The sequence below is a fragment of the Rana temporaria genome, chromosome 4 (genome assembly GCF_905171775.1).
Source record: "Rana temporaria chromosome 4, aRanTem1.1, whole genome shotgun sequence".
NCBI classification, from domain to species: Eukaryota; Metazoa; Chordata; class Amphibia; order Anura; family Ranidae; genus Rana; species Rana temporaria.
In genome coordinates, this window is record NC_053492.1 from 380,782,343 (window position 1) to 380,799,360 (window position 17,018).

The 17,018-nt window shown below is 45.2% G+C and overlaps 1 protein-coding gene across 6 annotated transcripts in view; it reads right to left on the reverse strand.

Moving 5' to 3' along the window:
• The window catches only part of NINL (ninein like), a 240,108-nt gene that overhangs the window by 46,135 nt on the left and 176,955 nt on the right, over window positions 1-17,018 (reverse strand). For all 6 annotated transcript variants that reach the window (XM_040351034.1, XM_040351035.1, XM_040351039.1 and 3 more), the window contains one exon: window positions 16,029-16,372. In XM_040351034.1, coding sequence (XP_040206968.1) covers window positions 16,029-16,372 — 344 coding nt within the window. The remainder of the gene's footprint in view (window positions 1-16,028; window positions 16,373-17,018) is intronic.

The following is a 17,018-nucleotide window of genomic DNA, read 5'->3' on the forward strand; positions in this document are numbered from 1 at the left end:
AAAGGAAACTGCTAAGTTTAAATATTTTTTAGAGCGCATTAAACAGTTCACATGACATTTAAAATTCATTATATTTAACCACTTAAGGACCGCCTCCTGCACATATACGTCGGCAGAATGGCACGGCTGGGCACATGTACGTACAGGTACGTCCTGTACTAGTACCCAGCCGTGGGTAGCTCCGTGACCGGGACTCGCGGACCCGATCGCCGCTAGAGTCCCGCGATCGGTCCCCGGAGCTGAAGAACGGGGAGAGCCGTGTGTAAAACACGGCTTCCCCGTTCTTCACTGTGGCGGCAGCATCGATCATGTCATCCCTTTTACAGGGATACACAATCGATGATGCCACACCTACAGCCACACCCCCTACAGTTGTAAACACACTTCAGGTCACACATAACCCCATCAGCGCCCCCGGTGGTTAACTCCCAAACTGCAATTGTCATTTTCAAAATAAACAATGCATTTTAAATGCATTTTTTGCTGTGAAAATGACAATGGTCCCAAAAATGTGTCAAAATTGTCCGATGTGTCCGCCATAATGTCGTAGTAAAAAAATAAATAAAAAAAAAATAAAAAAAAAAAAATCGCTGATCGCCGCCATTAGTAGTAAAAAATAAAAAAAAAAAATAATAAAAATGCAATAAAACTATCCCCTATTTTGTAAACGCTATAAATTTTGCGCAAACCAACCGATAAACGCTTATTGCAAATTTTTTTACCAAAAATAGGTAGAAGAATACGTATCGGCCTAAACTGAGGGAAAAAAAAAATGTATATATATTTTTGGGGGATATTATAGCAAAAAGTAAAAAAATATTGAATTTTTTTCAAAATTGTCGCTCTATTTTTGTTTATAGCGCAAAAAAAAAAAAAAACGCAGAGGTGATCAAATACCACCAAAAGAAAGCTCTATTTGTGGGGAAAAAAAGGACGCCAATTTTGTTTGGGAGCCACGTCGCACGACCGCGCAATTGTCAGTTAAAGCAACGCCGTGCCGAATCGCAAAAAGGGGCAAGGTCCTTTAGCTGCATTTTGGTCCGGTTCTTAAGTGGTTAACCAACCACAAATAACCAGAATTTTGTCTGGCCTCAGTAATACATGGATACTTGTAAAACTATCAGTGATTATGACGTATTTCATGAGGAAGTGCAAAGTATCGGTAATATTCACTACAGAGTGCAGGAACCCACAGCAATTAAATACAATAAAAGTAGATGAAAATACTAATTGAAGTGAACCATAAAGATTTTTTTTACAATACTATATTTCTCCTTTTTTATACTTTGTGCTGTTAAACTCTTCCAGCCACTTTCTGTCTATATGCATATGCATGTGCTCCAGCGACGTCTGCATGACATTTCTCAAGAAAGGTTTTCTGATGTTGACAACAGTAGAACAAGCCTGTACAATGTGCATTGGCACAGACAATTAGGGGGTTATTTACGAAAGGCAAATCCACTTTGCACTACTACTACTTGAAATTGCACTTGGAAGTGCAGTCGCTGTAAATCTGAGGGGTAGATCTGTAATGAGGGGAAGCTCTGCTGATTTTATCATCCAATCAAGATAAAATTACGTTTTTTTGTTTCCTTGCATGTCCCCCTCGGATCTACAGTGACGTCACTTCCAGTGCAATTTCAAGTGCACTTTGCACAATGAGTGCGGCTTCACTTCGCTTAAATTAAAATTTTCAGAAACAAAAAAAAAAACAAAAATGCAATTTCAAGTGCACTTTGCAAAGAAGATTTGCCTTTAGTAAATAACCCCCTTAACCTATGTTCACAATGAGTGCGGCTTCACTCCGCTTAAATTAAAATTTTCAGAAACAAAAAAAAAAATCAAAAATGAATTTTAGTGCACACAAACCCAATATACTTTACATTGTTTTTTACATTTTTAAATGTATTTTTTTACATTTTTATTTAAATTAACATTATTAGTATCGTAAGGGGGCCAACAAGTCCCCTATATAATAGCTTTGGGCTGGTGACAGGTACTATTTATGGAAACATCAAGGGTCTATTAGACCTCCAGTGCCTCCTCTGCCCTTTAAAGCAGTTAAACAAGCACAGATCGTGCTCAGTTAGCCGCTTCACTGGCTGTAACAGCCAAGGAATGACAGATCTGAATATGGAAGCGACATAACTATTGTTGCTTCTTGCTGCATTACTCACAAAGGAGATGGGGGAACAAATGATCCTCCATCTAATTTATGTGAAGCAATCCTAGCCATTTACCATGGCCCAAGACTCCCCGGAGGAACGAGAGAGTCCGGGAACCACTGCAAGCGGCAGTGGCCCTTCTGGTTACACCCGGATCATATTTACTAGACAGCCCATCACTAGTTGCAGCCATGATCTTGATATAATCCCTTTCTGACAGGTTGTGTGTATATATATATATACACACATACACACACACACACACACACACACACACACACACACACACACACACACACACACACAGTGGTCAGCAAATGTTTAAGATGCCCTTGTATAAATATTGGTGAATGCTGCATAGTGAACTCTTTTTTGTTGCAATGCATACATACATATTCCATACCTGTGGGACCGCTGTGGAAGCGGAGAATCACTGTAGTAGTTGCTGTGGACTTCTGAGTCCTGTGACATCACTGCCACTCCACCTCATTCATTTATAAAGCACTTTGCATTCATTTAGAAAAATGCAAGGCATTTGTGCCAAGCAATCAACCCTCTGTGGATACTTTGCAGCAGGGCAGCTGCTCAGCACAGGAACAAGAAGACTTTAGCAATCACGGTCACCACTACAGTAATTCTTTGTTTTCAAAGCAATCCCACTGGTATAAAATATGTATACTTATTTTGGTCCAAGCTAAACCAAACGCAACTATACAATACAAACCATACCTGGAATCGAGCCTAAACATTTTAAAGCTGATGTAATTTTTTAGTAATGGGGGGCTACATATATTTTATAGCTGAGCTCCAGAAAAAACAAAACAAAACAAAAAAAAAAATAGGATTTTTTGTACTCACCGTAAAATCCTTTTCTCTGAAGTCCATGGACGGACACAGCTCCTTAAATCTTGACAAGTGGGTTATGTTCCCTGTTTACAGGAGAGGACTAGGCAGAAACATGTTAAATAGTTAAATACATGTTACATTAACAGAGTTGAACAGCCCCGCCCAGGGGGCGGTCCCTCCAGACATAACCCTCCTCACTGCAGCTTGCAGCCTCAGTTCGTAACAAGCAGTACAAACCTAAAAAGGAGGGGTGGGAGCTGTGTCCGTCCATGGACTTCAGAGAAAAGGATTTTACGGTGAGTACAAAAAATCCTATTTTCTCTTATCGTCCATGGACGGACACAGCTCCTTAAATCTTGACAAGTGGGACGTCCCCAAGCAGTGTCAAAAAACGAGGGGTGGGAAATATATCAGTAAAAACAATTTTAACTTCACCCCAAAACAAGCAGAGCTCCTCAACGGAGGAGGTGCAACTTTAAACAGCCGCCGGCAAAAACTAGCGGCTGAAAAAAACATCATAAGATGCACTCACAGCAACCATGTAAATTCTGGAAAAAGCGTGAACGGACAAGCAAATCGCCGCCTCGCACACCTGTGAGACCGACGCATAATGTCGAAAAAATAAAAATAAAAAAAAAACCCAGGAAGCACCAATTGCCCTGGTCGAAAGTGCCGTGACCGGAAAGGGGGGCCCGCCCTTAGGAGCATAGGCCTGTATGACGGCCTGACCGATCCACCGAGAAATGGTGGTCGACGAGACCGCCAGGCCCTTTTGTGGACCAGACACCGACACAAAAGAGAGTCAGAAGCTCTGAAATGGAGCCGTAGTAGGCTGGTATACCCGCAAAGCGCGTACCACGCCTAAAGTATGAAAGGCCGAAACCTCCTTCGGAAGAAGGGAAGGTCGCGGGCGCACCATCACCTAATCCTTATGGGGAATCAAGCATGGCGGCTTGCAAGACAAGACCGCCAACTCAGAAACCCCTCTAACAGAGGTAAAGGCCACTAAAGGGGCCACCTTCTGAGATAGTGTCAAGAGAAAATCTCTCTGATGTTTCCAAAAGGAAGGTTCCTGAAGAACCGAGAGCACCAGAGTCAAAACTCATGGGGGAAGAGATGGGCCAAGAGGGGAAAGTATATGACAAACCCCTTGCACACAAAAAAAGGGGACCCACCAGGGAACGGGCCGCAAAAAGGCCACTAAAAGAACACAGCCAAGGCTGAAATCTGCCCCCAAACGGTGCTTTAAGCAATTTTTAGATCCAATCCAAGCTTTAAAAACAGCAGGACCCTGGACATTGAAAGTACGCCCGTGGACGTCACTCCATCCCTTCGCACCAAGAGAGGTGCGACGGTAGATCCTCCGGAAGAAGACTACGGTGCCCTGTTGAGATGACCGAGTCAGACAGACCCTGGTCACCTAAAGTCTGGCTTCCAATAACCATGTTAAGCAAGTCAGTGACTGTACAACAGGAGGAAGTATGGGACCTTGAGACAGGAACCTCCTGCCCTGGCAATCGCCAGGGTGCCTCCGCTACCAGGCGCCCGATATCAGCGTACCAAGGACGCCGAGATTAATCTGGAGCGATTAGAATCATCGGGATCTCCTCAGCATCCACTCTGTGGAGCGGCCGAGGAAGCAACTACCATGGAGGAATGGCAAAAAATCACCGATACAGACAACACAGGGCCACCAGCGCGACTGACGCGTCTGTACAAGATCACTAGACCTGGCCACTAACTGACACCCTTGCGGCGGAGACAAGCTGCCAGGAGATCCATGCCATGTGAGGCTCACCTCCTGCAAGGGAGCCGAAACACCCCAAGCACAAAGACCAGTCGCCCTGGTCCAGCATCTGGCGACTCCAGTAGTCTGCCTGCCGGCATACCTGATGGTAGACTGAAGCCACGGCCGTGGCGTTGTCCGGCTGAAACCAGATTGGTCGACCACAAGGAGAAGCATAGCCTGATCGCCTAAAATAGTGGGACAATGAACAGTAGACAGCACCTGGTATTCCCAGGCGGTCTTCCACCAGGCACTAGCCAGGCCCGACCCTGGGTAGCTACCGAGACCAGACACATTCAAGGAGGTGTGGTCATAGGTCCACGCAAGTCCAGCGACTCAGGGCCGACTGGACCCCCCAGTTTTGTGAACCTCCAGGTTCACAACCCGTGAGCTGGCATTCGTCGTAAACACCGACCACTGGAAGGAAGGAACAACTTCCCGGACCGAAGAGTCGGGAATCTCTGTCACCAACTCAGAGAGACTCTGACTAGGTGGCGCACAGGAATCTAATGATTTCAGAGACAAGAGATTTTTACCACCTGGACAGTAGTTCCACTGGAAAACCAGGGTGTGGAACTGGGCATACAGTACCACCTTGAAGGAGGCTACCCACAGACCCTGAACCAGCAGGCGCCCGGAGAGAAGACCGATTGCGTGATGCCAATACCTTCTCCGCAGACTGAAGAGTCTGCAATTTCTCCAGGGGAAGAAGGACCTTTGCCACTGAGGAGTCTGGATCAACACTAGATACTCCAACGCTGAGTCGGAACCTAGCATGCCCATAATTTGAACCCTGGGTCGCACACATGTAGGGCAGGCTTGCTGCCACTGAGCTACACTTTCTGGCCTAAACGTTTAACATCCACCCGAATCTTCGGAGGGTCTGAATGGGAATAACCCATCCACTAGGTCGGAGACAGAAGCTGCTCTCAGAAGAAAGTCGTCAAAGTAGCCAATGAGGCAAAGCCTCGCTGTCCCAACAAAATTCAAATAAGTGCGAGCTCCTAGCTGAAAACCCATGGTGCTGACGCCAGATCAAAAGGGAGGGCCACAGGCTGACAGAGACCCTTCTCTCATCACGAAGCACAGAAAAAAACACTGTGACATGTGCAAAACGGGACATGCATGTATGCGTCCCTGATGTCCGAGGACGTCAGGACATCCCCCGGATGAAGCGCAGCTACCACCGAACAAATGGATTCCATGCGGAACTACCCGACGTTCACAAAGGTATTTAGGGCCTGAGGCCCATAGAAAACCCCAAAACTCTCGTCCTGCAGGAAAGGTAAAATTACCTTGCAGCTTAGCAAATCCCACACTGCCCAAGGCAGACCGACGTGCCGGGAGGGGAAGACACAAGGACAGAACTTTGTTCTGTGGATAGGAGGAAACCCTATCTAGTACTCCGAAGAGACCACCTCGCAGACCCACTAGTCGGAGAGCAGGGAGGTTTCACTGAATTGTGAACCTGCAAGCCGCCCCTCCCACCTAGAGACAGGGAGGGAAGGCTATATACATTGGCAGGATTTGGGTGCCGGCGTGATCGGCTTATGCACCCAGGGACAGATTAGTCCCCCAGCTGGGCCTTTGACGGCCTGGGAGGGTTGCCCCTAAATAATACACACACATAGTGTGTATGTATATTATGTAGGTGTATGCACACATGTCTTTGGAGGAAACCGGAGTACCCGGAGGAAACCCACACAGACACAGGGAGCGACAATGCAAGCTCCAGGCAGATTGGCGTCAGTGTGCAGATTGGCGTCAGTGTGCAGATTCGAACCAATGACTCTTTTGCTGCCAAGTAATGGAGTTAAGCACTACACCACCGTGTGCATAAAACCATTCTGAAACAGACGCCCTGGATAACAAGGGCGCAGCATTCAATGAAGCATCACAGACCTATATGAGGCCCTGGACCAGCTGGTCCGCTAGGCTAATAACCTCAGGAGAGAGTCGGTGCTCCTCCACTGTCTGGTGCAAAATGCTCACTCTGAGTTGTATACAGCACTAGGGGGTCAGGACTACTCCAAGATGGCCGCCGAGCGTTCAGAACGCGGCCACAGGAAAAAGGCCAGCACAATGTAAGCTGCGCCATAGCGTGGCTACGACAAAATGGGCGCCAATGGGAGTTTTCAATGTAATTGAAAAATCTCCCAAAAAAATAGCGCCAGCGACCACTGAGACCCCAGTGTAGTGGCCACAATAGGCCGCAAGCCAGACCCCAGCATGGTAAACATGGAACGGGTCAGTACTTCGGATCTTCTATCAGTCAGATCCATACAAGCGGGGGTTCCCGCCAGGCGGTGAGGGACTACAAAAGCCCTCAGTGGCTTTTCTCATTCCGCATCTCAGAAATTATCAAAGAAGGGCACAGAAGGAAAAAACCTACACAGCGGTCTGATTTGTGTGATCCAAAAAAGACCGAGCCCTCAGCGGAAACCCAGCTGCACTATGCAGCTTAGGAGAGTCCCTTGCAGCAGTAAAAAGCGCACCCATAAATGCCTTATTCTGCCTTTTTTTTTTTTTTTTTTTAACTAGGTACCTAGTCCATGGCTCCATAACAGAGCATTCCCCAGGGGATAACGGGGGAAGGGGGCACTCTTTTACCGCCCGCCCGCAGTCCACCCCCACCCTGGCACAAACTGTGTCCAGGACTAACAATAAAAACTCTGTGGGAATCACAGGTGCTAACACCTGCTGCCACCACCAGCATGTGGGGAAGGACCCAGATACTGACTCCAATATTTACATATAGTGTGTATTATAATATGCACACCTGTCCATACAAATAGACAAAAGCTCCTAGAGCCCTATTCAGGGCCTCTCACCCACTTGCTGCGCTGACCAGGGGTAACCAGGGGACTCCCTCAGGAGGAGACTGCCCAGTGCTGTCTGTGAGAGGAAAAGAACCGTGAGGTAACTTTTGCAGGGACCTGTGTTTAAACAGGAAAAGCCTCCTAGGGCTGTTTTATTTAAGGATAAGACACAGATACAGCATAAAAAGCAAAACCGTTACAGGTGTCACCAATCAGTCAGCGTCTGCTGAAGTATAATCATAAACATCTGTGCTCATCACAGGGCTTTTTACCTCACAGGAAAGCCCAATACAAAAAAGAAAAAGCACAGGCCAGATAACACAGTCCCCTCAGGAAGGCCCCCTCCCCCCTGACAGCGGCAATGTTAGCAATGCAGCAAGGGAAAGGAGCAGGGAAGTAAGGGGAAGGGACCCCCGAACCCCAGGAATGCCCAGCTGTACCAACCCACCGAAGCAGGAGGGACTGTACTTACCCGTCCAAGCGAGGACTCGCTGACGCATTCCTGACAGAACTACAACCGAAATGGAGGTAGCTGTCGGCCCGGTCCACTGTGAGTGAGACAACACCACAGCCCAGTCATATGTGGACCTCGGAGCAAAGCTCACCGGCCACCTCAGGAGTCATGAGGTATGGCGTGGCAGACCAAGCCTCTTTGCAAAGGTGTGCCCACGCTTGCTGGTCGGACTGAGTAGACTACAAGGATCTATAATATCCAGCCTGTCTCTCAGCCAACAGTTGAAAGAAGATTCTTCAAGAAAAAGTAAAGTAAAATAAAATAAAATTTCTCCTCAGGGCGCTGGGCCCAAAGGGAGCCATACGTCCTTCTCCTTTGCTAGGCAGAACGAAACTGAGGCTGCAAGCTGCAGTGAGGAGGGTTATGTCTGGAGGGACCGCCCCCTGGGCGGGGCTGTTCAACTCTGTTAATGTAACATGTATTTAACTATTTAACATGTTTCTGCCTAGTCCTCTCCTGTAAACAGGGAACATAACCCACTTGTCAAGATTTAAGGAGCTGTGTCCGTCCATGGACGATAAGAGAAAACATTTTTTTATGTTTGCTGGGTCCAGCTTATTTACCTCTAATTGTTGGTATACTATGTCCAGTGGGAATGCCAAAATTCTTAGTTGTATTATGGTGCAAAACCATTGTCGGCTTTGATCTTCAAGATCAACCGCTGAGAGTTCTGACTCATATAGTGATAGGGGGGGTCACTAACTCTTCCCCTGTTCAGAAAAAATCTTGTATTCATTTAAATTGAATAAAAGTCACTCTCTAAATCAGGGGTCTCCAAACTTTCTAAACAAAGGGCCAGTTTACTGTTTTTCAGACTTTAGGAGGGCCGGACTGAGGCCAGTGGGAGTAGGAAATGTCCAGTGGGAGTAAACAATACCATATCTTTGGTGTCAGTGGGAGGACTAGTGCTCCATTGTTGGTGTCAATAGAAGAAATTGTACCCCTTTGATAGTGTAGGTTGGATGAATAGTGCCCTATTGGTGGTTTCAGCAACAAAAATGATTCCCCATTGTTGGTGTCGGTGGATGGAATAGTGCCCCAAGGGCCAGATAAAGGCAAGCAAAGGGCCGCATCCGGCCCCAGGGCCGCAGTTTGGAGACCCCTGCTCTAAATGAATGAGTAGAGGGGAAGGGCAGGTGAGAATCAGTATTTCACCTGTCTTTCATAGATCAAAACAGACAGTGCTAGGTGGCATAATACTGCTAAGATTTTTAGCATCCCCAGCAAACCTTCAAAATTGTATACCAAGAATCTGAGATAACTGTTACTTTAGCGCAATAAGCAGAAATTAAACATTTCCACTGGCACAGAAGATTGTGTTGAAAAACAGTACATTAACATGCAGAGCCAGTCAATCACACGTTAAAAAGCTCAGAAAGATTATTAGAAATACAGCATACATGCTTTGTGTCAGCAAATTGTTTAAAGTCACATTTGGGAGGGGGATTAATAAAAAGTGCCCGAGACAAACTTTGTCTCAATTTTATTCAAACTGGAGCCCAGCCAATCAGATTTTCGATTTTCTTTTTCTAAGCTGTGTTGAAAGAATGAAAAGACAAAACAAAAACACTGGTTTATTGGCTAATAGCATCGGTTAGAAATAAAAAATAGTCTCAGACACACACGCGTTATATTTATATATCTGCCTACAGAACAAGTTCACCTTAACAAATGTAATTAATAAAGCTAAAGAGGTTCTAATCTAAACTCGAACGCAGAGGTCTCCAAACTTTTTAAACAAAAGGGCTAGTTTATAGTCTTCCAGACTTTAAAGGGACCAGACTGTGGCCATAGTTAGTAGAAATTGTCCTGGCATATGTGTGAGTAAACATTGTATCTTTGCTAGTAGGGGGAGGAATAGTGCCCCATCGTTGGTGTCAGTTTGAGGAATAGTGCCCCATCGTTGGCGTCAATGGGAGAAATATTGCGCTATTTTGATATCAGTGGAAGGAAATTTGCCCCAAGGACCGGATAAAGGTAAGCAAAAAGCTGTATCCAGCCCTCGGGCTGCAGTTTGGTGACCACTACTCTAAAGGTGTTTTCCCTAAAGCATTCTCTGCAAGGTAAAAAATCTTCCAATACTAGTGTAGCGCCCTGCTCCTGTTGAGTAGGTGCCATTTTGTAAATTTAGTTATCCGAGCTGTAGTTTAGCTCAGAATTTTATGCCAAATTATGGGCCTCTGTTCCAGCTCGGCTGCGATGCACATCTTCCACCTGACTGTGGGTGTCGCTGTCACCAGGGGTCAAGGTTGGAACTGCAATGTGCTGGGTGTATTGGGTGCCTCTTGCCCAGAAGCAACTCAGTGGCTTAAGGGACAGCCACCGTTCCGGCAGGGTCTTATGATCCTGACCTGATGGCCCTCTTGGGCCTCAGGGATGTGTTAGCAGCCTTTTGGTCTCTCTCACTGACCTAGCAGCCGGTGCGAAGCTCGTTCAAAAGTCTCTGCCACAGACTTGATGAGTGCCGTCGAGTCGTTACGAGGTCCTTTGCCACAGGACCAGGCAACCACACACACACACACACACACTTTGCAAAGTTCAATGAAATTACACAGCTCACGGTGCCAGGATATTTCAGCCAAGCCGGCAGCACGGTGAGGCAAATTGGCCAGGATGCGTGATCCAATTGGATCCCCAATTGTTCAACTTCTTCCCGCAGGCAATACAGCACGGGACCACCCCTGGACCAGTAGGCCCCCAGAAACTCCTGTGCCTACTCGCAGTAACGGAGCCTCGGGCCAAAAAGGCCCTTTTTTGTGCTGGTTTCTTCTGTCAGGGATCCCCATCCACTATGGCCCTCCAGTCTTTCAGGAACTACAATTCCCATCATGCCTAGTCATGTCTGTGAATTTCATAGTCTTGCAATGCTTCATGGGACGTGTAATTCTGCAACAGCTGGAGGGCCGTAGTTTGGAGATCCCTGAGTTGGGGGATAGGGCCGTGCAGTGATGTCCAGGCTTGAGACAAGCGCCTGCACAATTGCTCCCAGCATCTTGCTATGGGCAGCTCACACAGTAGAGGAGGAGTGGAGAGCACTAACTGGGGATCCCAGAAGAGGGGGTAAGCAGCACAAACCAGGTAAGTATAAACCTCTATTATAAAAGAAAAAGGGGTGGGGGGGTACACCAGACTAAAAAGGTTAATCATATGCTACCAAATTATTAAACATCTCTTGCATAGTTGCACTTTAAAATACTTTTGTCAAAATAAATACACTTTGAAAAAAAGACAAGCATTTTGCATCGTAACACAAATCTTTTAAAAAGGAGAAGTATGGCTAAAGCTTTTTTGGACCTACTTCTACGGATCACAGAACGGCAGTCTGTACTGCACTCCTGAAACCCACTGTCAGGTGATGTCACTCAGCCATTCCAGGCTAGGGAAAGATTCTAACTTTATAGTTGGGATCCCCCCAGATGCCTGGACTGACAGACTCTTCCCAGCCCAGCTCTCCAGTGAGTACTGGAGGGGTAGAGTGGAGGAGAGAACAGAGCGATCAGCGGTGTTTGATCCCTCAGTTCGCAGTATGAAGGTTGGCAGAGGACAGATGCAGCATCAGATCGAGGGGAGTATAAGGTTTTTGTGAACCCCAAACTTCTCTTTTAAGATTATGTACATTACCATACATTTAAAACAATACTTAGAATATTTAGCACTGGTTATTTGCTCTAATAGAGCAATGCACACTCTTTAAATACTCTGGTGTGGATTAAGGTAATATAGTTTGCCTTCGTACCATAGTATTTACATAGAGTAAAGGTCTCCAAACTATGGCCCTCCAGTTGTTCAGGAACTACAATTCCCATCATGCCTAGTCATGTCTGTGAATTTCATAGTCTTGCAATGCTTCATGGGACGTGTAATTCTGCAACAGCTGGAGGACCGTAGTTTGGAGATCCCTGACAGAGGAAACCAGCACAAAAATGTTATGGAGCGCAAAAGTTACATTAGGGATCTAATAAACCCCTGATATCTCCTTAAGACGACCTGTCACAAACAGTATGCTATAACAAAGGGGCCATTGCCCCTGATGTGATAGCATTAAAGCGGGAGTTCACCCATTTAAAAAAAAAAAAAAATCTCCCCTTAGCTTCCTGCTCGTTCGGTCTAGGGGAATCGGCTATTTATATTAAAATATGTGCAGTACTTACCCGTTTTCGAGCTGCATCTTCTTCCGTCGCTTCCGGGTATGGGTCTTCGGGAGCGGGCGTTCCTTCTTGATTGACATTCTTCCGAGAGGCTTCCGACGGTCGCATCCATCGCGTCACTCGTAGCCGAAAGAAGCCGAACGTCGGTGCGGCTCTATACTGCGCCTGCGCACCGACGTTCGGCTTCTTTCGGAAAATCGTGACGCGATGGATGCGACCGTCGGAAGCCTCTCGGAAACCTGTCAATCAAGAAGGAACGCCCATTCCCGAAGCCCATACCCGGAAGCGACGGAGAGGATGCGTCTCGTAAACGGGTAAGTACTGCACATATTTTAAAATAAATAGCCGATTCCCCTAGTAATAACGAGCAGGAATCTAAGGGGAAAAAGTGCCCTCTAAGGGTGAACCCCCGCTTTAAAGGTAAATGAAACCAAAAGATACTGTAAAATCATCTTTTAAGCCTCCTGCCTCCATGCACATAAACATAGGAATATCTAATGACCTAAGCGCAGATTGCATTACGCAAGTGAGAACAGTATTTCTAGGGCTATTATTTATGGGTTATGTTAAATTGATGACCTGTAAGGTCTTTCAAAGGTTCACCTATGGAAAATTTTGGGTATGATGGTTGTTGCCATTTCAATTTTAAGGCATGACATATTAGGTGTCTATTTAGTCTACATCATTTGTTAAATTATACCAATAATAGGTAATATATTGTGTTTGTGTTCACTAAAATTTAACTTTTTGTATTTTATTTTACTGAAAGTATGCATTGTAAAAACATGTGCATTGATAATCACGTGACATATATAATTGCCACTAAAATACCACTATTTTATTCTAAAAAGGTCCCTGCTTTCAGAAAATATATTATGCATGGAGGGTCATGTCTAAGGATGAGCTCAGGTGTGTTCACAACCTGCACGTGCAGAGCCCGCCAGGAAGTCGGTACTGCACAGCGCTAATCGCAGGCAATGAGACATTTTCCCAATCCACGGCTGCAGAAATCGAGAAATGTCTCACTGCCTGCGATTAGTGCTGTGCAGTGCCAACTTCCTGGCGGGGCCTGAACATGCGGGTTGGGAACACGCCTGAGCTCATCCTTATTAAATGTCTAAACTGTGCATTTTAATAGATGTACACAAAAATCCAAAAACAGCAGCAAAAGTTTCATGCATAGTCCACTTTTTGCTAAAATGAAATACAGGCACCGACTGTATTAAAAAATAATAATCATGAATTTGACACTTCAGAGCATTACAACCATAATTAATGCACCAAGGGAGCAGTGCACATGCTCCCACAGATTATTCTCCAGCTTTAGAATTTAAAGAAATATAATCTTTCAGTCTTGCTGCCATTTTCCTTGCAGCAGCTGTGCAGGAAGTCTAATGATGTTCAATAGGCAGAGTTAAGCCTGGCACACACTGATAGTTTTTTTTGTTTTTGTTTTTGTTCAACCCAGCAGGGCTGAAGGAAAGAAAAAAAAATGACAGCTCAAGAGAAGCCACTGTACTAGCTATGCAATGTTATTGGTGTTTGACAGGGACACCATTGCACATTCTTCCTTGGGGCATGCAAATGTTGAAACTGATGGGCTGCTTTAAGATAACTGCACATCAGGATTAATTTGTGGATAAAAAAAAAAAAATAACAGATTCCTCCATCCACAAAAGGAAGGTGTGTGGAGGATTCTCTACGGCCAACCAACCTTCTTCCTTCCCCAACAGGACATTGGGTATTATTTACTAAAATTGGAAAGTGTAAAATTGGGCGCAACTCTGCATAGAAACCAATCAGCATCCAGGTTTTATTGCCAAAGCTTAATTGAACAAACTAACTTTAGAATCGGGCTACCATGCACAGCTGCACCAGATTCTGAGTGCTCCGGGTTTAGTAAATCTACCCCATTATTTCTGACAGCAGATCCTGCTGCTGCCAGAATACACTGATCAGAGACGGCAACAAACATTTTCCAATCATGTCCTTTCAACAGAGGTTGATCAAGGGAACAGATTCCTCCATCTACGCTATACAGTGCAGATAGACAAATCCCCCTTCTGGACTATTGTACTCTGACAGAGGTGGCTGCCATTGAATACTGGCTTCATCTGACTTGCCACTGTTTTCCTGACAGTTTTTTTACCTGGCTCATTTGATTTTTCATTTCAAGGATGTCAAGTGATTGGTTAACTTCCTAGGGCACTTGGTCTGATCCAATCTGTCCCTTTGTTTCTGCGAAGGTCCCCCCCACCAGTCCGCTAACTCTGCCGAGAAGGAGATGGCAGCGCTGTGTCTATCAAGGCTGTTTTTACACATCCACAACCCAACCGATGGATGACACAGCCCTGCAGTGCTGTGGGAGCGGACAGTTTTATGAATGAGCAAACAGCAATGTTGGGCTGTGTTATACATGGAACTGGCCTGACATCACTGATCGCTCATTCATTCATAAATAGTGAAAGCTCACAGTGCTGCAGTGCTCGGTGACCCCTCAGCAGGGATGTGGACGTGTAAAAGCAGCCCCGATATACGCACAACTGATCTGTCATGATTATCAATGACCAAACAGCACTGTTTGTTCATTTATCACAGTAAAATATCATTCAGAGTAGCGGCTCTGTGTGATGTTTCTGCAGCTGCTTGCACATGTACAGGCAGATACTTTACACAGAGCAAAAGTGCTAAATGAACAAGCAGCGCTGACTGTTCATTCATATTAGTGACAGATTACTTATCTTAAAGGGGGATGGGGCACTGTGCAGGTTGTACCTCCCCCCACAGGAACATCCATAATTTGGCTTCAAAAGGGGGTGAAGCTACAGCCAACATATAGAGGTGTTTTTAAGGGAAAATTGGGCCACTTGGTCCCCTGGGTTGTTAAACAAAAAAAAAAAATTGTAAAAATTGTAGTTTTTCATTAAACTCCAAACTTTCTGCATAAACTAAAACGTAAAATGCAGGCGCTTTGTGTATGAAATTTAATGGAAGAACTTTAATCAATTAGGTCTTCACCAACATGATTACAATTGCAAGACATGTTAAAAACAGTAGTACTGCAGCTTAATCGTTATTTGGCTTCTATTGTGTCAACATGCAAATTGTATGTGTTACTGCAGCACGGGAGTATAAAGGAGCTCTTACCATGGGTTTAGAATAGAACAAAACCAAATTATGGAAGACAAAACTCAAAATTACAAACTTAAAAATATTTAATTATTTAAAGTGTATCCAGAGGGCGCAAGTAAAAAAAAATCTCCAGCAAGGTGGCAATTTTTTTGGAATGTTAATAACATTTAAATAGTCGCCAATAAAATAAGTGGCAAGTGCCCAGCACCAGTGTTAAGGAATGTCCCAGATTTCATGACAGAAGGGCTGGGATGTAACAGAACACACCATTCAAATTAAAGGAAAATGACATGCATTTTGTGATAAAAATAAACATTTATCTTACAAGAAGTGCAATTTTAGTAGTGATTTACAAGTAATACTGAGGCAGATGTTATAAAGACGTACAAAACATATAAGGGCATAAATTGCCATGCATGACAAGCAAGTCCCTGAGAACTGGTTCTTGTGACACATGCAAAAGGTTGCAGTCCAGCTGCATACAGGACAACAGAATACAAAACAGCAGCAAGCAACATAGGTTGAGGGAGAGCTACGGATCAGAAAAGTCACTGGACACGAGCAGGGGAATAAAGCATCTACTCTAGTATACCATAGAGTAAATAAGTTATATCAGACCTCATTGACTGAAGTTCATGCTGGTGGCTCCTCTTTAGCTCTTCCTCCAGCTGCTCCTTCTCCCTGCATAGCCGCTGGCCCAGTGCAGACACTTCCTTTGCATAATATTCTTCCATGGCAGCTCTCTCTTTCTCAAACTTCTTCATTTCCTGGATCTGAGCAGTTTTGGGAAGTTGTTCTTTTAAGCCATCTATCACTTCTTGATATTTTGCATTGAGCTCCTCAAGGTCAGCCTTCTGCTCTTCAAGTTCACTGATTTCCAGCTTGAAGTTCTGCTCTGAGTCTTTCCTCTCTTTTTCAAAGTTAACTTTCATAAGTTCCAATTCCCTCTCATAATAGTTAACCTAGAAATGGCAACACTATGTAAGAATTTTGCATCAGAGATACCTTAAAATTAAATGGTTAGGTGAAATACACCTAAAAGTCGATCTCCAGGTTTTATTGAAGTTTATATACCATATATACGCGAGTATAAGCCGACCCGAATATAAGCCGAGGCACCCAATTTTACCACAAAAAAATGGGAAAATGTATTGACTCGAGTATAAGCCTAGGGTGTCCATCTGCATGCCTCACTGTGCCCATGCCTCACTGTGCCCATGACTAGACTTACGTTTAACATGGGATTATATAGAAGGGGTGCCCAGCTTTGAAAAATCGGTGCTCCCCAGCCGTAGGTCCCCCAGTCAGCAAACTTTGCACACTTGTAGAGGAGAACCAGGGCTACATGTGTGCCAGGGGACCTACGGCCGGCCAGTACTGGGTCCTCAAAGTTACCGGAGAAATTACCGTTTAACATAGGAGTCTATGGAAGGGGTGCCCGCGGCCGTAGGTCCCCTGGACAACAAACTGAGTACACTTGTAGAGGAAGAGTGTGGCTACATTTGTGCCAAGTTTGGGGTCCAGGGGACCTACAGCCAGCTGGTACCAGGTCCCCAAAGTCCAGGAGATCAGGCACAAAAAGGTGACCCGAGGGGAGCATTTTCAGCA